This window comes from Ordospora colligata (genome assembly GCF_000803265.1).
Source record: "Ordospora colligata OC4 chromosome Unknown contig_02, whole genome shotgun sequence".
Taxonomy (NCBI): domain Eukaryota; kingdom Fungi; phylum Microsporidia; family Ordosporidae; genus Ordospora; species Ordospora colligata.
Genome location: NW_014575406.1, coordinates 17,972 through 37,592, shown reverse-complemented (window position 1 = coordinate 37,592; position 19,621 = coordinate 17,972). Strand labels below are relative to the sequence as shown.

At 39.5% G+C, this 19,621-nt stretch overlaps 16 protein-coding genes across 16 annotated transcripts; 7 read left to right on the top strand and 9 right to left on the bottom strand.

Annotated features, from left to right (window-relative positions):
- Positions 1 to 42: 42 nt before the first annotated feature.
- On the top strand, positions 43 to 612 carry M896_020310 (uncharacterized protein; the record flags this gene model as incomplete). Its single annotated transcript, XM_014708753.1, has 1 exon — positions 43 to 612. One exon carries the CDS (start codon positions 43 to 45, stop codon positions 610 to 612), a length of 570 nt encoding a protein of 189 aa, XP_014564239.1.
- A 246-nt stretch (positions 613 to 858) lies between these two features.
- Positions 859 to 1,428, bottom strand: M896_020300 (ribosomal protein L5; the record flags this gene model as incomplete). The annotated part of the gene is made up of 2 exons (XM_014708752.1): positions 859 to 1,365; positions 1,393 to 1,428. 2 exons carry the CDS (start codon positions 1,426 to 1,428, stop codon positions 859 to 861), a joined length of 543 nt encoding a protein of 180 aa, XP_014564238.1.
- Positions 1,429 to 1,642: 214 nt separating this feature from the next.
- On the bottom strand, positions 1,643 to 1,939 carry M896_020290 (uncharacterized protein; the record flags this gene model as incomplete). Its single annotated transcript, XM_014708751.1, has 1 exon — positions 1,643 to 1,939. The coding sequence occupies one exon, from the start codon at positions 1,937 to 1,939 to the stop codon at positions 1,643 to 1,645; it is 297 nt and encodes a 98-aa protein (XP_014564237.1).
- A 188-nt stretch (positions 1,940 to 2,127) lies between these two features.
- M896_020280 (uncharacterized protein) lies at positions 2,128 to 4,287 on the top strand (the record flags this gene model as incomplete). Its single annotated transcript, XM_014708750.1, has 1 exon — positions 2,128 to 4,287. The coding sequence occupies one exon, from the start codon at positions 2,128 to 2,130 to the stop codon at positions 4,285 to 4,287; it is 2,160 nt and encodes a 719-aa protein (XP_014564236.1).
- An 89-nt stretch (positions 4,288 to 4,376) lies between these two features.
- Positions 4,377 to 5,537, top strand: M896_020270 (uncharacterized protein; the record flags this gene model as incomplete). The annotated part of the gene is made up of 1 exon (XM_014708749.1): positions 4,377 to 5,537. One exon carries the CDS (start codon positions 4,377 to 4,379, stop codon positions 5,535 to 5,537), a length of 1,161 nt encoding a protein of 386 aa, XP_014564235.1.
- Positions 5,538 to 5,624: 87 nt separating this feature from the next.
- On the bottom strand, positions 5,625 to 7,115 carry M896_020260 (uncharacterized protein; the record flags this gene model as incomplete). Its single annotated transcript, XM_014708748.1, has 1 exon — positions 5,625 to 7,115. One exon carries the CDS (start codon positions 7,113 to 7,115, stop codon positions 5,625 to 5,627), a length of 1,491 nt encoding a protein of 496 aa, XP_014564234.1.
- Positions 7,116 to 7,218: 103 nt separating this feature from the next.
- On the bottom strand, positions 7,219 to 9,375 carry M896_020250 (uncharacterized protein; the record flags this gene model as incomplete). Its single annotated transcript, XM_014708747.1, has 1 exon — positions 7,219 to 9,375. One exon carries the CDS (start codon positions 9,373 to 9,375, stop codon positions 7,219 to 7,221), a length of 2,157 nt encoding a protein of 718 aa, XP_014564233.1.
- Positions 9,376 to 9,609: 234 nt separating this feature from the next.
- Positions 9,610 to 11,175, top strand: M896_020240 (dead box helicase; the record flags this gene model as incomplete). Its single annotated transcript, XM_014708746.1, has 1 exon — positions 9,610 to 11,175. The coding sequence occupies one exon, from the start codon at positions 9,610 to 9,612 to the stop codon at positions 11,173 to 11,175; it is 1,566 nt and encodes a 521-aa protein (XP_014564232.1).
- Positions 11,176 to 11,380: 205 nt separating this feature from the next.
- M896_020230 (uncharacterized protein) lies at positions 11,381 to 12,238 on the top strand (the record flags this gene model as incomplete). Its single annotated transcript, XM_014708745.1, has 1 exon — positions 11,381 to 12,238. The coding sequence occupies one exon, from the start codon at positions 11,381 to 11,383 to the stop codon at positions 12,236 to 12,238; it is 858 nt and encodes a 285-aa protein (XP_014564231.1).
- A 216-nt stretch (positions 12,239 to 12,454) lies between these two features.
- M896_020220 (HscB-like chaperone) lies at positions 12,455 to 12,901 on the bottom strand (the record flags this gene model as incomplete). Its single annotated transcript, XM_014708744.1, has 1 exon — positions 12,455 to 12,901. One exon carries the CDS (start codon positions 12,899 to 12,901, stop codon positions 12,455 to 12,457), a length of 447 nt encoding a protein of 148 aa, XP_014564230.1.
- Positions 12,902 to 13,005: 104 nt separating this feature from the next.
- On the top strand, positions 13,006 to 14,298 carry M896_020210 (uncharacterized protein; the record flags this gene model as incomplete). The annotated part of the gene is made up of 1 exon (XM_014708743.1): positions 13,006 to 14,298. The coding sequence occupies one exon, from the start codon at positions 13,006 to 13,008 to the stop codon at positions 14,296 to 14,298; it is 1,293 nt and encodes a 430-aa protein (XP_014564229.1).
- A 218-nt stretch (positions 14,299 to 14,516) lies between these two features.
- Positions 14,517 to 14,801, top strand: M896_020200 (uncharacterized protein; the record flags this gene model as incomplete). The annotated part of the gene is made up of 1 exon (XM_014708742.1): positions 14,517 to 14,801. The coding sequence occupies one exon, from the start codon at positions 14,517 to 14,519 to the stop codon at positions 14,799 to 14,801; it is 285 nt and encodes a 94-aa protein (XP_014564228.1).
- A 16-nt stretch (positions 14,802 to 14,817) lies between these two features.
- Positions 14,818 to 16,782, bottom strand: M896_020190 (uncharacterized protein; the record flags this gene model as incomplete). The annotated part of the gene is made up of 1 exon (XM_014708741.1): positions 14,818 to 16,782. The coding sequence occupies one exon, from the start codon at positions 16,780 to 16,782 to the stop codon at positions 14,818 to 14,820; it is 1,965 nt and encodes a 654-aa protein (XP_014564227.1).
- A 112-nt stretch (positions 16,783 to 16,894) lies between these two features.
- On the bottom strand, positions 16,895 to 17,272 carry M896_020180 (putative histone-like transcription factor; the record flags this gene model as incomplete). Its single annotated transcript, XM_014708740.1, has 1 exon — positions 16,895 to 17,272. One exon carries the CDS (start codon positions 17,270 to 17,272, stop codon positions 16,895 to 16,897), a length of 378 nt encoding a protein of 125 aa, XP_014564226.1.
- A 303-nt stretch (positions 17,273 to 17,575) lies between these two features.
- On the bottom strand, positions 17,576 to 19,177 carry M896_020170 (poly(A) polymerase; the record flags this gene model as incomplete). Its single annotated transcript, XM_014708739.1, has 1 exon — positions 17,576 to 19,177. The coding sequence occupies one exon, from the start codon at positions 19,175 to 19,177 to the stop codon at positions 17,576 to 17,578; it is 1,602 nt and encodes a 533-aa protein (XP_014564225.1).
- Positions 19,178 to 19,369: 192 nt separating this feature from the next.
- Positions 19,370 to 19,603, bottom strand: M896_020160 (ubiquitin; the record flags this gene model as incomplete). Its single annotated transcript, XM_014708738.1, has 1 exon — positions 19,370 to 19,603. The coding sequence occupies one exon, from the start codon at positions 19,601 to 19,603 to the stop codon at positions 19,370 to 19,372; it is 234 nt and encodes a 77-aa protein (XP_014564224.1).
- Positions 19,604 to 19,621: the final 18 nt, after the last annotated feature.

Here is a 19,621-nt window from a genome sequence, read left to right as displayed (position 1 = left end):
CTCCTTAGCTGCCATTACAAATATCTTTTGTTTTGGCCCTTCATGGACAAGATCCATTTATTTGCCGCAAAAACATTATTGACATCGGCGTTTGCAGTAGCAGTGTTTGTACACAACTACTCATTCAAACTTGACATCAATGTTGCATTGGCACTTGCTGTTGGATTCAATCTGATTGTGCTGCTGCGCTTTCATGCGAAAGTACGCGAATATCGGAGAAGGTTTTTGAGGAAGACATATGAGCCCGATAAAAAGATGATTCTGGGTCTGTTTGTGTGTGAGGTACTAAGTATGCTTCCATTCTACTACATCACTGCATACTGGAAGGTAATGCTCATAAACATCGCATGTGTGGAGGTAATGAATATACTCCTTATTTTCAAGTCGCCAAGTAGAAGGACATTCCAGCTAGAACATAACAAGAAGGAGTTTTTCAAGATTGGGTTTCTGAAGACAGAGTATTGTGAAAGTGGCGACATCTGCTTGAATAGAGGAGAGGTGGTTCAGATTCTCGATCGCAACGGAGACAAGTCGTCTGTCAGAAAGTCAGATGGGAGAATTTTCATAATAGACAGCGTGCATATTGACGATGGAATTGAAATTGTTCTGTAAGCATTACCAATCTTACATTGCTGAATGCTCATCCTATGCAAACATCAAAACTCCTGTCCAGTATTGCTGTAAAAAGAACAAATAAGTTCATCAATTAAGTAATAAAAGATTATATAAACCTATTTGTTAAAATGGCATATTTAGTACTTATATTACAATTCATTGAGTTAATCAACGACTCAACTACTCAATTCTAGTAAATACTTCATAGCTATAAGTATATCAAATAACACATGGCGAAAAAGTTTATTCGATCAGAACACCTTCGAAGTTCTCAACAAACCACGACTTGGCATCCTCGGCATACACCCTATGTCCGTTTCCTACCCTAGACTTACACCTTCTTCTCTTAGATACCCTATCTCCAGGTCTGGAAAGAACAACAAAGAAGTCCATTCCAAAAATACCAACGCTTGGGTCGTACTTCAGTCCAAGATCAATGTGCTCCTCAATTCCAAATCCAAAGCATCCATTGTTACTGAAACAACTTGCCTTCAGCTCATACTCCTTCACCTTCAGTGCAGTGTTCAGAAGCTCATATGCCTTCTTTCCAGACACATTCACATGCATTGCAATCTTCTCGTTTCTTCGGATTCCAAAGCTTCTGATTGTCATCCTTGCTTTTGATGCAACAGGCTTCTGCCCAGTCAGTTGCTCAAGAACCTTTGCTGCCTTCTCAAGCTTCGCACCACTCTCTCGTGTGCAAATGTGTATCGACAGTTTCTTAATGCTTATCTCTCTCATTGGATTCATCTTAAATTACTCAGGCCTTCAACTTACCTTCTTAAATATTGTACCGGGGTCAAATTTTTTCATTAAATCATTTGAGATTACTTCTACCGCCTTTGAGTCTATTATTTGTTAGATCAATGCAGCTGAGCATAACATGACATATTACATCATGCACATATTCCACAACCATATTCAAATATCACAATATACATTCTTACTTGTTTATTCATATCATGTGCTATGCTATATCATATTCATCACACAACACTTGCTATTGCTTCAACAGATTCATATTCATTCATAAGCTTTCTCCAGTATCATTTGCTTTTATAAACCACTTTTTATCCACTACCTCCTTGATTTCTACCATCTTTCCACTCTGCATCCCAACTCCTGTGCGCCTCTTCATGCCAACACTTTTCAATGCAAACATCTGACTTCCATTCTTCAAATACCACGTGCCGTCCTCAAATTTCACAAGCTTTGTGTTTGAAACGCCATCTTTATGTCGCACTTGGAGCATGCGCACCTCCTCATCACAATACTCATTCGGATCAAAAACTAACCACGTAGGCTTCTTAACCAAGAAATACATGGACCAAGGGTTAGTTGTATCCATATACTCATCCATCATGCAGTGCTTCCTCGATTGTGCAAAGAACCTATACAGGCACACCTTAGAATATATTCATGCTTACACAAACATCCGTACAGCTCATGCATACAAACCGCACAGATACACAGATACACACTTACATAGCAATCAAATACCTACCCCTGCAAATGGAGCGTTTATTGCATGAAATTCTGATAAATCCCACAAGTCCATCAATTGGCTTGATCGAACAGCACCTCAACCAGCCTGATGGCCAGGACAAATTCATGGCATTATTAAAGAGTGGAAACGAAATAGCATTTACATACATGAAGATGAAGTGCAAGGAATGGTGTAATATTCCTGAAAGGGTTGTGATGATGCATAGCATGAAAAATGAGCTTTTTTCTTTGATATTCGAGAGCTCAGAGTTAAACTTTGGAATCCTCTGCTTCTTCTTTGAGACACTTTACTTCCAGGGTGCTGAATGGAATGGGCTTGTTCAGGAGCTGTGTGCAAGACATGACCGAAGGTGCCTTAAGATTCTGAATCACATGTTCAACAAATACAGAACATGTACACAGAGCAATGAACTGTATACAGAGATAATTGAGAATATAGAGCTATGTCGTGCAATATTCAGCAAGGCATACTTCGAGAGCATCTCTGAGGATGAGAATGTGCTTGGAATGTTTTACTCACTAATATTCCAGGATATTCACCCGTTTTTTGAAGATAATGCAGATAAGTTCATGGCATCTTTTTGTGCATTATTTCGCAAGCATATTCTTCAGAAGGAAATTTGTGAGATATTCAACCTTTTTGTGACGAAATATGCAGAATGCATAGACATGACCAGGATTCTTGGCGTGTTGCTTGTGACGATTACGCGCTTTGATCGATTGAAGTATTCAGTTCTTCTGAACATTGCAAAGAGGAAGGAATTCTCAGTTCTATCAAAGTTTTCTGATGCACTTTGTAATGCAGTGAAGATAGGAGCATATCTGTCACCTAAGGAGATTGAAGAGATGAATGAGGATGCGCTGTTGTACACAAGAAACCTTCTGAAGGGATATGACATGAATAGAGAAATGGTGATTGAGCTAATTGGACATCTGAGGAAGGTATTTGGTGAGTGTTGGTGTGAGTCCTTGGTTTCAGTTGATGTTACAGGCCCTATGGATGAAGAAAGACTGGTGTTTTTGTGCATGGGACTTAGGATGTGCTCTAGAGAGGTAATTGATAGATGTATTGTGATAATCAGCACGAGTAGTGTTCCACCGTATCTGGGTGCCATAGCATTTAGGTATTTACTGATGGTTCAGGAATATTCATCTGTTGATCCAAGATACATAAGCAGAATGCATCCAGCATCATTCTTGGCGATTGAGTATTTGAGCAGGATGATTGATGCGGATGAATTTTTAAGGAGCCTTGATACATACTCGAAAGAGCATATCTCTTCAGGTTATGGAGCATGTGAAAGACTTGGAGGCACAGAGTACTACAAAGCAATACTGGATAAACTGATTGAGTTTATTAGTGGAGGAGCTGAGGATGAAATATCATGCAAGTTGATTCATAGAATTGCAAGAATGAATATTTCCTTGATTACGCCGGAGGCGATGAAGTTTGTGGATGATCTTATTGAAAGGAGTATCCTGAGCATTAATTCACCTCAGGGATACTGGTATCTGCTCGATGTAAAAGGCATAGCGCTCATGAGATATGGCGATGATGGATCTGTAACTGAGATTGTACAGCGGGTACTGAGTGAGGAAATATTTGAGATTTATGCGCCATCATTTTTTCTACTTGGGGTTCTTGTTTGCCAGTCTCCGAGTGACTTTTCGTCTGTTGTGGAGATAATAAAGCAGGAAAGCTTATGGAAGACTAAGGAGCTTGTTCTAAGTATGGTGTGCCTAACAATATGTCTTTTTGAAAGAGGATACTGTAGTAAGGAGCAGGTAAGATACATAGTAGAATATTTACTGGAAACCAATGCACATCAAGCATATGTGCTGCTGTGTGGCACGATAGTTGGAGAGGAGCATCTTATGTGGATCAAGGGAGAGAATGTGGATGAGGAGTTTGTGCTTGCAACCCTACTGAGTAAGAAGGGAGTCATGACGATTGATATGTACCGAGATGTGTATATCAGGAGTGTGAAGTATTTTGAAGAGAACTTCGTATCAAAACAAAATGCAAGAAGAGTATTGATGGGACTAAGGTATGGGAAGGATATGCTGAGAGAAGATGAGAGTGCAAGATGTATTATTGAGAAGAATAAGCGCAATCTTGGATATGAGAATGTTCCTTTCAGTACGATGATTACATTTGGCATTTAGAATGCAAAGCGATATTAAACGTATGTTGTCTATTTTATGCAGTGATAGAAAGCAGGTTTTAGAAAAGATGCAACCCTTGTAACCGACGAATGTTTCAGCCTGGAATAGAGGCATACCTGGATGCTATAAAACAACAGTATGATGAACTACTTGCAGAGAACAAGGCTCTGAAGCAAGAGAATTCTCGCCTTGCTGCTGAGAACAGTCAGTATGTAAGGAGAGTCCAGCACTACAGTAGTGTACTGAATGAGAGGAAGAATGCACAGCAAGGTGATGGAAATGAGTGTAATTTGCACATGAAGCGCCTAAAGAGAGGAAGCGATTGGGTAGCCGAGGGAGATTTATTTTGCTCTGTGAGTCTTTGTGAACGGATAGTGCTACCTGCAAAGATCACGAATGCAGTCGTAAGCAAATGTGGTAAGTATGTGATATTTGGATGTGGCTACCGAGCATTTATGCTGGTGGACAAAGAGATTTGGCATTTGAATATTGCCACTGAAAGGATGGAGAGATGCGATGCTGGAATGTTTGGAACGGATGTCCAGGAATACAAGATATGCCCGATGGACTTTGCATCAGATTCACAATGTGTTTATATGTTTGATGGAAAAGCGGCAGTGCGAATATGGAATGTAAATACTAAGGTACAAGAGGGACTGCTAAGAGTATCAGAACCTATTTCACTTAAAGTAGTAAATAATGTGGTGTATATAGCAGAAAGAGACAAGATACTAAAAGTTTACAAGGATCAGAAACAGGTGTTAAAACTGAAAGTCAATGAGGAGTTGAGTGGTTTGATGATAGTGAGTCCTAATGGTAAGTTTGTATATATAGTGGTCAATAGAAACCAAATACTTGTGGTTGATGTGCATACAGAAACATCTTATCTCATCTCTACAAATGAGGAGCGGCTTCTAGCAATTGCGGTTTCACAAGAAAACATGTTGGCCTCAATAGGAGGATATGGAAAGACTGCAGGGTTATATAAAATAAAGCCTGAAAAGCCATCATGTAGGCTTCAGGACACAATTGAGCAGAACGGACCTGTCCTAGCCCTTGAGTTCATTGGCTCTCATTTGGTTGTTGGACAACCTGAAGGATTCATGATATGGGACCTTAATGAAAAGAAAAGCATGCAGGTTGAGATTTATGAATCAAACGTGATAAATGTCTCTGCTGGCAAGGGATGCTTCACAACAATCGATAACAACGGGATCCTACGCATATGGATGCACACACCAATCAGCTGATTGGCCTGTATAACATAGCATGCAGCCATAGCCATGATAAACATACTGATTGTTGTTTTATTGTTTTATTTAACACACTATGCAGCGTTATTGTAGCTTGTAGATGTACTCTCGTATGTCTGACATCCAAGAGTCTCTTTCTTTTTTACAGGTGGTGTATAGCTCTATGCTTTCCTTTGACTTTTCCAGTCGGAATCCATTGCTGCCTGTTGGGACAACACTGCATCCGCTTAGTAGAAGAATCTTGAACACCTTATTCTTTTCGTAGCATATAAGAGCCTTGCCGACAAACTTGAAAATGTATGCTTTCCATCCGTTGCTGTCCATCAACAGATACGACGATCGCTGCTCCTGTGCATCAACTATTCCAGACAGAATAAATGACTGCATTTGCTTGTTCATGCTTCTTGAGTTCAATGTTGCCTGTATAATCCTGTCCCTTACTGCTCTGCTCTGTGGGGAGTGTGCATTTGTCAGTGTAGAGCATTCAACCTCAGGAACAATGCCCAAAATCTCTCCAAGTGACTTGCACACGCACCAGCTGACATCTGACTCAATCAAAATGTAGTATTGTGTTGTTTCAACTGTGCCTTCGTAGTTTAATACCGTATTGAGTATTTTAATTCGGGGATGGATAGTAAGTCGTTTTCCTGGTGCATACAGCTGTAGTGGAGGTTCTTCAAGTATTATTTCCCTTTGTACTCCCACTGAGTCCCTTGATTCTCTAGATGCATTACTTTCGGTATCTGTTTTTGGCCCGCACATTGATTTCACATACATCACATCTATGGGCGCAAATGTGGGCGATCCAGCCATATCTTCTGTTGATGACAGTAGTTGCTTAGGATTGCTTGTGTACATCTGGGAGTTATTCATTCCAAAGCTCGCATGTGGTTTATGCCCGATTGATTTATCATGTGCTGAAAACACTCTGCTGCTCAGTAAAGACCCATTAGTCATGATGCTAGACATTCCAGACATCTCCATGCCATCAATAGACACCGCTGATGCATTCCGTCCAAAATGCTGTGTGTAATTGAACGATGCTTCTTTATTAAACATTGTGCTGTCAACTACAGACTTGACATATCCTGATCTTGGCTTAGATTCAATGCTTGTACCACTCTCACACATACTTACACATGACCTGCTTGGCTCAGTTGCATGCTTCTTGTACAGATCAATCCCTAGCATTCCAGGTTTGCCGTCCTTAGCAATCCCGCTCATCATAAAGCTACTCGATCCTGTTTTCCAAGGTATCACTCCTCCAACAAATCCATCCCTTTGCTTCACACCACTTCCCTCTGAACTTCGGGTTGGTTGAGTATCACACTCAGATCTTGACAGTTCAGACTCGCTCTCATTCACATCATTTCCAAAATAGCTTTTTGGCGGCTTTAGCTTCACATTATTGTTAAACACAAACCCACTTCCTGCACATGCCCTTGATTTGAACTCCTCGTTGATCCTCCTGAGCTTCTCATCCATCGACCCTATTGGTATTCCTGTTCGCACCTTAAATCCGCCAGGCATGCTGCCTTTGTTCAATGATGTGTCAGAGTTAGAAGCCTCCGTCATGTTTATGGGTTTGGAATATTGCACAATCTTCAATATGCATGATTTGAGCAATATAATCAGCACTGCAAAGATCAATCAACAATAAACACCAACAATCACTTTATTACTTCCACTCATCAGGTAGCAGTCTGCATACATCCTCAATGACATTCGTGCACATCGTTCGCTCATAAACCTCTTGGCACAGCTCTTCGAATATCTCCTGTGTGCTATCATCAATCACCATGCTTGCTATGGAATTCTGTAAATACTCAATTGCTGCTTCCTCATCATGATCAAGTAAATAAAGATACCTGTGCTTCCGAACAAGCAGTTTACAAAGATGGCATATCTCATGCGTACTTGCCTTCATAAGACTAAACACCCACATGTCATTCATTCGAGTGTCACCTTTATCAGGTACATTCCCTCCAAACACATGAAAAACACCATTCAACTCAACAAGCTGATGTGCAGATCTTACAGAGGGCTTGATCTTTATTGCACCTTCTGTTGCAGGCTTTTCAGTCGCCTTCATCCACTCCCTCTTCAAAAGAGAGTATGTGTAAACTTCCATCTCATCTAGTTTATCTTCCTTATCTCTTCCATAACAGAATAGCACAACTATTTGCCCTTGGTATAATAAACTACGCTGAATTACCTTTCCATCGCCTTTTACTGGAAACATCACTCGATCAAAAATAGTGTCAGTGTCAAGCTTGTAGAACTCCATTTCCTTGATTGACTCCTTACCCCGTTGCCCACCAACTATCACAATACAATTGTTGTATATGCTTCCTTCTACATATCCTTCTGGAATATAAAGCATTGAGTGCCCCATTCTTGATCTAAGCGCCGGAGTGTTTTCAGGCTGCTGTATATCAGATCGTATCATTCTCCATCCATTACGCATTCTTGATTCAGAGGTTTGTTGCAAATCCATTGGATTACATTCATTGTTACTTATATCGTCTTTTTTGTCTATGCTAGTATAGTTAATATGTTCATATTTTGTTGCAGATCTACAATAGTCTGAGGCACTGGACACATCCAGACTCGGTGTTTCCATGTGTAAATTGATTGTATTTGTTTCTGTGCCAATCCTACTCTGGGAATCAAGGCAAAATACATAAAGACCTGAATAAGTGTCCTCACGCTCAGTGGATTTGCCTCCAAAAACACAAAGCCTGTGTCCTGCAACTACCATTTGGTGATCATATATGTTTCCTGGACCTTGTTCATCGTATGCTTCAATCGATTGCCACCTTCCATTGTAAACCCAAAGGCTGTTTTTTGTTGAGCATCCCTTGCGTGAGGACAATGGAATGTACTTTCCCATCATGTACAGCTTTGAATTGTGCGCTACCATTCTGTGGCAACTCCTCTTTCCAGGGCATACCATTCCAGAAGACAGTTGTTCCCAGGTACCTTTTGTGTACTTCCAGAAATCTTCAAGCTCATCTAGTCCATTCCATCCGCCATGAAGATATATGTTGCCATCCATTTCAACCATTTGATGCCCTCCTCGCTCACAAGGCCACACATCTTTCTTTGGCACCTCAGCCCATACAAGAGCATATGCAGAATTGTCTATAAACTCCTGAAACACCGACAGATCCAAAGAATCTATAAACGCTTCCGCATCTTCATGCATATTCTGCTCAAGAAGACTGCGTATCTTATTTACTGCATTTCCCTTGGAATTATGCCCACATCTACTTTCAAGCTCTTGGTGTATGTCTTTGAATCCATTGTCCCTTAAAAATGCCATACAGTACCTCAATGAGTTTTTGAATACTACCTGCTGGTTGTACTTAACAAATATGTCTATGCCAGTGATGCCTCTGAGCTCTACAAACCATAGGGAGAAGTTGAAGTTAATGCCCCATGCTGAAAGGGGCTCAATTTTTATATACCTTGCAACCATGTAGATGTCTTCCAAAACCTTCATATTGAATGTTTCTATTTCTGTATCGTTGCGAAGCCCGCCATAGAACACTTCTCTGTACATAAGTCCATCCTCAGATATGCTTATCTTCATTTTCTTAACGTTACAGACATGCATTTTGTTGTACTTTCCGAACGTGCATGTTGCAACAATGCACTGTGGAACACGTAGTACAATGTATTGATGGTGATCATTTGAAGTAGTAGACCACCTTGAGTTTGGATCTGTAGGGTCGTTTTTCTTGATGTTTTCAGGAGCATATATTGATGCGTATGTCGAGTAGTCATGGATTTCATATGGAATTGTTGCATACGCATTTCTATTGTCAAGCATCTGGGGCGTTGAAATGTTTTGATGCGGTGGTATTTGATGCATGAATGAATGCATAATATTTTGATGAAATTGTTTGTTTGCATGGATATAGAATGAGAGATGCTTTATGTAAGATGCAGTATACTTCGTTTATTTAACAACTGTATTAGTTGAGCTATATGTGCAATCAAGCTGATGACATTATGTTACTTGAGAAAAATAAAGATACATATAATCCATGTGTTTTTTTATCCCATGGATTCTGAATCATATAGAGAAGAAGATCATACACAGTCAGTAAGTGGAGTAAATAAAGGCAAAAATTTGAATGATGCAGGGAAGAGGCTTTTATGGGCAAGTGGAATCAGTTTAGATAAGCCTATTAGAAAGGAAAAAGAAGCTGGCTTCAAGAAAAAGGATACAATAAATACTAAAGATAAAATTGCATTAAGCACACAGAACATGGTTAAGCCAATAAATGCACCCGTAAGCAATAAAATCGCAAGTGACGTGCAAAAGAGTGTAAAGATGCCTGGGGTGATTGAGATTGTTGACCAAGCAAATAGAGTGAAAATGAATGAAGATGTAAAGATATTGGAATCATTTCGAGACCTATCTTCTAAGTCTCTTTCGAAAGCTCTTGAGAAAGATTATGCACATCCTACGATTATACAGAAGTATTGCATTCCGTCAATATCTGAGGGAAGGAATTTGCTATGCAGGGCACCTACAGGAATGGGAAAAACGATGTGTTTTCTTATTCCAATTATTGAAAGACTTGAGAGATGCAATAAGCCACAGGCATGTATTATTTCACCAACAAGAGAATTGTGTGAGCAGATCCGTGTTGAAGCATCCAGATTAGTTGAGAATACTAATATTCGAGTAGTATCGATATATGGTAAGAAGTATGATTTACCAAGTTATTATGGAGTTGATATTGTAGTTGCAACGCCAGGCAGACTAATAGATTTGCTACAAAGGAAGAAGATAGATTTTTCAGGGATTAGGACGCTGGTGTTTGATGAAGCAGACAAACTTCTTGACATGGGCTTTGAGGTATCTACGAGAGAAATACACGGATATGTTCCACAAGGAGTGCAGATATGTCTATTCAGTGCAACTTATTCAGCAAAGCTCACCAGGATGATAAACTACTTTTTGCCGGGAGACAAAGTGTCTATTGAGATGGTCTCTGAAACGCTGAGGAACATCAAGCAGGAGATTGTGGAGGTTGGAAACAAAGATGAAAGACTGGTTAAGATCCTAAGCAGCTCGGACATTAATTTTGAAAAGACATCGTGGAGAACAGATGCACGACCGGACAAGGTGCTTGTATTCGTCGAGAGAAAGGCATCGTGTGCAGAACTCGAGAAGTATTTAAAACGCCGAGGGTTTGAGTGTGTGTCTTTGCATGGAGACAAGGAGCAAGTAGAAAGAAACGCTGCTCTTCAGGGATTCCGTGATGGCAGGTATCCGATATTGATTGCAACATCAATAGCAGCGAGGGGGATTGATGTTAAGGACATAAAGCTTGTGATAAATTATGATATTCCAAAAGACATTAAGGAATACATACACAGAATAGGACGCACTGGACGCGAGGGAAAGGCAGGGAAGTCTATTTCTTTCTATGATAGGAGTGTGTCGAATGAGTTTAGGAATGCACTGATTGAGATTCTAAAGGAGTCAGGAAATGAGATTCCGAGGTTTTTAGAGGGGGCCTCCCGATCGGAGGACTTTGATGCAATGATCAACAGGCTGAAGGTCAGTGCAGATAAGGAAGTATCTGAAGACGAGACCATTGGGTTGTGGGGATGAAGGAGCATGAATAAATAAAGATATTATGGTTAATGAATAAAATTGATTGAATCAAAATAACTTTTCTAATGATATTATATTTGAATCTGACACTGAGAAGCTTGAGAGGTGTTGTGGATGTGCTGGTGTATTATTAGTTATTGATATGAATGAATTTCAATGACTATTGATCAATATGTGTTTATTTTTTGTAAAATGCAGATCCATGTGCCTATGGACAGAGAAATACAGGCCCAAGACACTTGATACATTTGAAGGGCCGGAGTATTTGAAGACAATGCTGAAGAATTCAAAGGAAAGGGGACATCCGAATCTTCTTCTATATGGACCGCCTGGGACTGGGAAGACAACGTTTGCACACCTGCTTGCAAACAAAAAGCTGGAACTGAATGCATCTGATGAGAGAGGAATATCGGTGATCAGGGAAAAGATAAAGGTGTATGCATGTACGCTTGATTGTGATAAGACTGTTATTTTGGATGAATGCGAAAATCTTACTTCTGATGCACAACATTGCCTGAGAAGAGTTATTGAGGATGCAAAGAACACAAGATTTATATTTATCACAAATTATCCGTCTCGGGTGATTGGACCATTGCGAAGTAGACTTGTGAGTGTTAGGTTTATGTTAACTGAGAGTCGAATCCTTGAATCTATTGGCAAGTCTGAAGGATTAGTATATGATGCAGCCTGGTATAAAAGATTGTTTATAGCATGTGGAAACGATCTTAGGAGATCGATTAATGTTCTTCAGGGAGCTGCGCCGCTGAAAGACATATGTATTGAGGAAGCGGTTGGAATTATTCCTAGTGGGGTGGTTGATGGATTCTGGAAAACTAGCAAACCAGAGGTGCATGATTATGTGAAAATGTGCCTAGTTGAGGGATACTCTGCTCTCCAGCTTATCAGACAGATCTCTGGAACTGCAATAGGAAGTGATAAGGCATGTGCGGAATTTGGGATGCAACTGGCGATGCTTGAATCCAAATCAGTAGCGGGATGTTCTGATGAACTTATCCTATATAATCTACTGTGTGCAAAGAATGAGATTTTTGGTAAATAAAGGAATATTCTGCAGAGACACATATTTATCTGTATTGGATGATATTAGGAAATATTGTATTATGAAGATTTTAAAAGTTTATTATTGCAGTGAAGGTTTACTATTGTTGGATTGTGAATACTTTAAAGGTTTATTTCTATTATGAATACTTAAAGATATTTTATTGCTGCATTGTCAATATTTTAATTTATGCTATTATAAAGACTTAAAGATGTATTATTGTTGCATTGTGATTTTGCTTTCATCCAGGATTTTTATTAGTCTTTCATAGTAGGCCCATTTGCTCAGATATTCAGCATTTGAATAATTGTACTTGCACTGGTCAATTCGTTGCAACAGATCGTTTCTGATGGTCTGTTCTTGATGGCTGCTTGTTATGTTAGATATTGCATCTTCATAATCAAGCATCTCGATCAAGAATTCCTGACTGACAGACAATGGTTCCAGATTGTTTAAATATTTTGCACGTGAAAAGTCATCCTTTAGAATGCTGTATGCCTTGTTGATTTCGTCCATGCGTGTTTGCGCTGTAGAAGAGCCGCGTTGTAGATCTGGATGGAATATTTTGGAGAGCTCGTGATACTGCTTTTTGAGTTTGTGCTGATCTATGTTGAATGTGGGATGCAAGCCAAACACATCAAAGTGCTTTGAAGGCGATGCCATACATTTTAAGGGCAAGCATATTGATGAATCGTGCATGCTCAATATCGGTTATGTGTAACTGCCCTTGTATGGGCACATTGAAAAGTAAGACAAGCAACAAGCCAATGCGTAATAGTAAGCATGCACAATCAAAAAAGATTGAAAAGACAAATAAAGAGCCAGTTATAAAAGAAAAGCATAAAGAACTAAATAATAAAGATGAATCTGAAAAGAGCGAAGGATCAAAAGGAATAGTTTTGAAACGAAAGCCATGTCCAATTAGAGATAATGTATTTCCTGATGCCAACAAGCTGGAGAAGGAGCTGTTGATGAACGGAACGAAGACAGACAAGATAGATATTCTTACATTGATGGTTGAGCGAAACCCATCGCCCGAAAACTTTAAAGGACTACTTGCATTCTGTGAAAATCAAAGGAATGACGTTCATTACTATGTGCTCAAGAACATCAGAGATATTCTTATATCAAAGAAGGGAGTCAATGACTTTTACATCAAACAGAGGATCGTGCGATCATTTGATGTTAATCTACGGAATGAATATATTAAGAAGAAGGTACTGCGACTAGTTGTTGATCTGTTGAAGAAGGATATTCTGTTTATTGATTTGCTTCATCTATTTGTTAACAAGCTTGGAGATAAAAAAGATATTTCTGATTATGTGGTTGATGAACTGAGCGAGCTGGTTCCTAAGAATGAAGAGACTATTATTGATGTGCTTGAGGATTTTTATTTCAAGAACGATCTTTTCCGCTCACGACACACCTTTTTGAGGTTTGTTGCAAGGCTTGATTTCAAGAACAAGAAAAAGGCATTTGGACTGTTTAATCTTATTTTGAAAGAGTTTTGCCAGAGCATGCCAGAAGAGCATAAAAATATACTGCTTGAGGACATAATTGTTGGGCTTGGAAAGAACATACATAAAGAGCAGATAAGCAATGTGGAGATAGTTAGAAAAGCAGTACATACTGAAAAGATGATTTTCTATGCAGGCAAAGTATTAATTAGTATTAAGGATGCTCATACAGTTGAGTTTTTTAAGGATGCAATAAAGTCGCACAAGATGAGGAACTCGAAGAGGATGGTTGGATTCATGAACATGGTGCATGGAGCGATTCTTAAAACCAAGGATGTTGGGTTCTGCGCATTTCTACTTGATTTTTGCCTTATGTACACATCGGAGTATATTGTTTCAGCCCTTCTAATATGCTCAGAGGCAAGGAAGTTCAAAATGAAAGGGTTTGATAACATGTATGTGCTGAGGATTCTTGCATTGCATCAGAATGATGTTGTTAGAAAGTTTGCGCTGCAGTTAATTGGAGGAGAGGCGATTCATGCATTTGATCCATTTGATAAGACAAGCTTCACAAGTGCAGAAATGATGTGTCTTGATCTTTAAAGACATGGATAACTTAATCAAATAAATGAATAGTAATATGTTTATTAGTCAAAATACCTGAAAAAGGATTGATGGATTATCGCCGTGCTCAATCATTTGGATGCACCAGTTAGTTTTACTTAACATACATCAGCACAAGATGCCATTGATATAATATTGTCAGATAATTGGTTCTGGCAAATGCAGTTCGTAGAAATTAAGGTTCGACATGCAATATAATGAAGACAGTCAGTAAAAACAGAAGATTCTCCTCTCCGTTTGTATTAGTATGGAAATTGATCAGCAAGTTGTATTACAGATACACACTAGAAATGGGAATATGCATACTTGAATGGTGGGAGGTGGTCTTGGTCAATACATACTTTCTTTTGTTAACATCCTCGTTCATCAAGCAAATGATAAAAGTCACAAAGTGTGTATATAAAATGATTATTAAATTGCCAAGTATTTTCAAATCCAAGATGCGTGTGCATTCAAACAATACAACTATCACTTCCACTTAATAAACATCACTGCACCTTACATTCTTCCAATCTCCCTCAGAATCGAAAAAACAAATGGCTGGAATGAATAGTTAGTATTGAGTTTCTCTAACATGCGAATTGTGTAGTCCTTCTCCCCTGCTCCAATCATTGCTCTGATCATACTTCCAAGCCGTGCCTCCACATGATCTGTTGTCTTTTTCATCCTACACACTGCCTTTATGGTCTTTTCTACTGTAATCTTCATTTCTCTAGTGTCATTTGCAGTATGTGCCACAAAAAACTCATTCTCAAGACATTCCAGACTTTCATCTCGATCTTCGGTTATTTCAGTGTCCTTAGACCACACTGTGTTGTACTTAGGAGTCTTTGAAAACCACACTTTGCACTTCTTTGAAAAAAAATACTCTTCATCACCAAATACAGCAATAAGGAAATATTTCCTATCCAACCGCATAGATACAAACATATCAAGTCTCGGAAGTAATCCGCTCAAATATGCTCTGCGCTTGCGCATCGAAAATACTGTAAATGTGCCATCAGATTGCAAGTAGAGTACGTCATTCCTGAGTATATCAATCATCACAACATGATGAGAGCATATGAATGGCATAGCCAGCACACCTGTCTTCAAATCATACACTCGAATACATCCTGTGTACACACAGAGGTACTTGTCACTAACACACACCAGTTCTATTCTTCCATGTATTCTATAGAACTCAATTCCTCTTCGTTTAACACACACGCAGTTCCTGTCAGCATTCAGTTCAATACTAAAATCTCCAAATACGCGTGATAGAGTCTGGCATAATGTCTTCTCAATCATCCTATTGCTTGTATAATTAAACATCACAAGATGTGAGAGATCTGTGAGCATTTCTACACCATTCAGTGTTGGTTCTCCATCTACTGATTCACTCAATATTAGCACTGGCTTCACTATCTTCTTCACCTTTTTATTATTCTCTGGATGCTTGTCTTCAACACTCAGAGAGGTCTTGGAAAGCATCTCCTTAGATTCCACCGAAAACATGATTCCTTCATCCTCCTCATCAAAACCCTCGCCTACGCCTCCCAGCTCTCCTTCATCAAACTCAATCTTCATCACCTCTCCATTGTATGAGCACACATAAAGTTTTGTTCCTTTCTTGTCCCAACACATATCTAACACAGGCAGTTTTGTCAGGTTCTTGATCAACACAAATGGCTTTACAGATAACGATGTCCACAACGACAAGCTTAAGTCCTGAGAAGACACTGCCATTACATAATATCTTTTACTTGCCACATATACATTTGGATTAAATGCAACTGCTTCACACGGCGCTGCATGCCCAATAAGCGAGCACTCACTTTTCAATTCACAATCAAACACCTCTACACTATTGCACTTCGTATTGAACGATAGCCCAGATGCAAAGAACCTGCCATCAGGCGAGCATCCCATTCTTGAAAAAAAAGACTCAAGAATCATTTCCTTCGATGCATCCATCTTCTTAACAACCTCGTAGTCTTTATACAGAACAATCCCATCCTCACCTTGCGTACACATGTACTTATGATTCTTATCAATGTATATTCCTTTTATCTGTCCTTCATGCGAATGCATTTTCTTTATAACACAGAATGTCTTCAAGTCATGGAGCACAACCCATCCATCATATCCCGCACTAATAAGGAACCTATCTGTCCACATCACATTGCTCACATCACTTTCATGCTCAGATGCTGAGTATACAACATCGCCATCGCTTGTGTAAACAAATACCATCCTGTCATCTCCTCCAGATGCAAGAAGCTTCCCATCATTATTGAAGCGGATGCAAAGAACCGCTCCTGTATGCTTCTTGATAGTCTTAGACAATCTGCATTTGTCGTCCCATACATTGACTTCGCCCTCCAGTGAGCACGTGGCAATCATAGCACCATGCACATCCATCGAAAAAATAGGTTTGGCCCTCTTCATCCCATGTCTAATCGCCATCTCAACTATTCTCATCAGGTATCGGGGCTATTCCTCTCAAACATTCACTATCGCCCTAAAAACACAAAATAACACCGAAGCTAAAGTTTAATACCAACATAACATCCATCATCAAGTCCTACATCTCTTATTCACGAGAACTCTTCTTGCTATTTGCTGCAACCTCGCCAGGCACAATGCTCGACTTCATTCCACCATTCTTTATCAGCCAGTCATGTCCAATAAAATGCAACTCAGTGTCATTATAGATTGCATTGTTAATATGCTTCGGCATGATCTTCTTCTTCCCATCTGTGCTTGCCACATTCCTTGCACCGTCAGTAATCTCTCCAATCAGGTATATCACGCATGCTCCAACCGCAACAAGCGCATCCTTAGATATCCTCATTCGTGTCCTATCCTTCATAATCTTTTTTATCTGACTCAGCTTCATCACACTCTTATGATGCTCTTCGTCCTTTCCCATCACTCTTGGATCTGCTTTCCCTCCTTTTCCCTGTGCCATTCCTCAGGGTCCTTCTTTTTGTTTATATATTTTGCATTTGGAGGGAAATCTACATTTGGAGGGAATCCTGAACATTCAAATCATGCAATCAATACCACTCTATTAATATTACATCCCTGCCATTTTTCCTCTGTAACTCATTAACAAATATCAAAATATTTATTCAATCATAAACACCATCACAACCTTACTTCACATCCCCCTTGCCATCCGCTCTCCTAATTTGTCTTATTCTCTCCTTCTCATTTATACTCATATTTTATCATTCAATCCTATTCATGTGCACTGCCTTTTATCTTCACTTCACTCATCGTTTCTGTCACCAACCTTACGTCTTTTGCTTTCTTCAGGTTGGTCCTTAGGCTTTCCATAATACATTCTTAAAAACTCCTGTACATCCTTCTTCTTTAGACTGTGAACCTCAATACTCATTCCATCGGGCCTTCCTTCATAACCATTTATAAACTCAACAAAGTCCTTAACCTGCAGATCCACAAACACCTTCTTGCCTTTCACAGGAATAATATCAATCGCAATAAAAAACACCGTGCATCTTCTTATTTCCTTTGTGCATGTATTTGCACACACTCTCGCGATCTTTTCACTAGAAACCTCAAATACCTTTGGAAACGGTATTGCATACAAAATATCATCCACTGCCTCAAACTTAGATGCAAGAATCCGGATCTTCGATTCAACATATCCCTCCCACTTCTGAAATTCCTCATTCTCTACTTTAACAGAAGTCGCCATCACTTCTATAAAAAGCTTGTATTTGCTGAAAAAATCAGAAAGCTCAAATATCTTCCTAAAACAACTCTTCTTCATTTCAAGTCTCTCTTCCGTGCTCTTTTCATGCTCACCCTTCTTGTTGTCGTTCTTCTCAATCATGCATAAAATCTCATGCGCCCTTGTGAGCTCAGTTGTAATCGCATGCTGTGTACTGTTAGATACATTATGCGTGGAACACATCGAAGGATATGCAGGTGTAATCACTGGCATTCTATGGTACTTATCAGACGGATGAATCTTCGGATCCCATACCTTCAGGTTAAAGTTCAGGTCAACCACAGGACGCAAGATAACAGGCATCGGCCATTTCCATGATGAAAACAATTCAAAAAACTTACTCACAATCACAAACGAACTTACATTAGGATACAGCTGGCACACACGTGCAACACACAATGAAAACGCAACTCCTCCAAAATACCCATACGAATTTCCATATACACATCTTCTTTTTGCCCAGTATTTAACACACCTTAATGCAGAATGGAAGACCTTGACATTTGGAACAAGGCTTAGCATCTCATCAGTAACCCTGGATCCATTCAATGAAAGTATACACTTCTCATCCATATTCTTCAGAAGCGTGTCATTCAACAGATTGATCCCCTCCTTCACCACAGGAACATTAAGCCGAGCAAACACTAAATCAATCGGAATCCCTTGAAATTTGAATTTAATTATTGGCACAAATGCTTCCTCTATCTTCGTAATCTCTTCTATGCCTGGATTTTTCTTCAACTCTTCATAAAAATATACGAAAAAGTCGCTTCTGCTTACGTGCCTAGGAACAATGCACAGAGCATCAATATCTGCACCTTTACTGTGCACTCCTAATCGGTAGCTACCAAAGGTAAATATCTTTCCTCCACACTGCTTTTCTCCTTCTGTGCCTCCTTTGCTCTTTGCCATCTTAGCCACAAAGTCTTTCACCATGAAATTCAATCTACCAAGAACCCTTTCTCTGGTCTGTCCTTCAGACTCATCCTCAAAAAACCCACACTCCTCAAGATACCTATCCATTTCCACAGACATTCCATACTCTTCTTCTGTGCTCTCTTTCATCGACAATGGCCCAGTCATTCCGTACTTATAGTTCTTCTCAGACATTTCCATTGCTTTTGATCTCGGGGATCATGCTTTGTGTATTTTGAAATAGCATAATCGCATTAATCAATACAGCATGTCTTTCACAAACACATTCTATAAGCACATGGTCTAGCCAATTTAATCACATCACATTCACTGATCAAATGAATCTACTCTATTATACAAATAAACATAAAACTTCTCAAAAACTAAACACATTTAATATCCTCCTCTCAATCTAAGAACCAAATGAAGCGTGGACTCCTTCTGAATGTTGTAGTCAGACAGGGATCTTCCGTCCTCAAGCTGCTTCCCTGCAAAAATCAGTCGCTGCTGATCTGGCGGAATACCTTCTTTGTCCTGGATCTTTGTCTTTACGTTTTCAATCGTGTCTGAAGCCTCCACCTCCAGAGTTATTGTCTTTCCAGTCAGAGTCTTCACAAAGATCTGCATTTGTTTGGGGTGCACAAA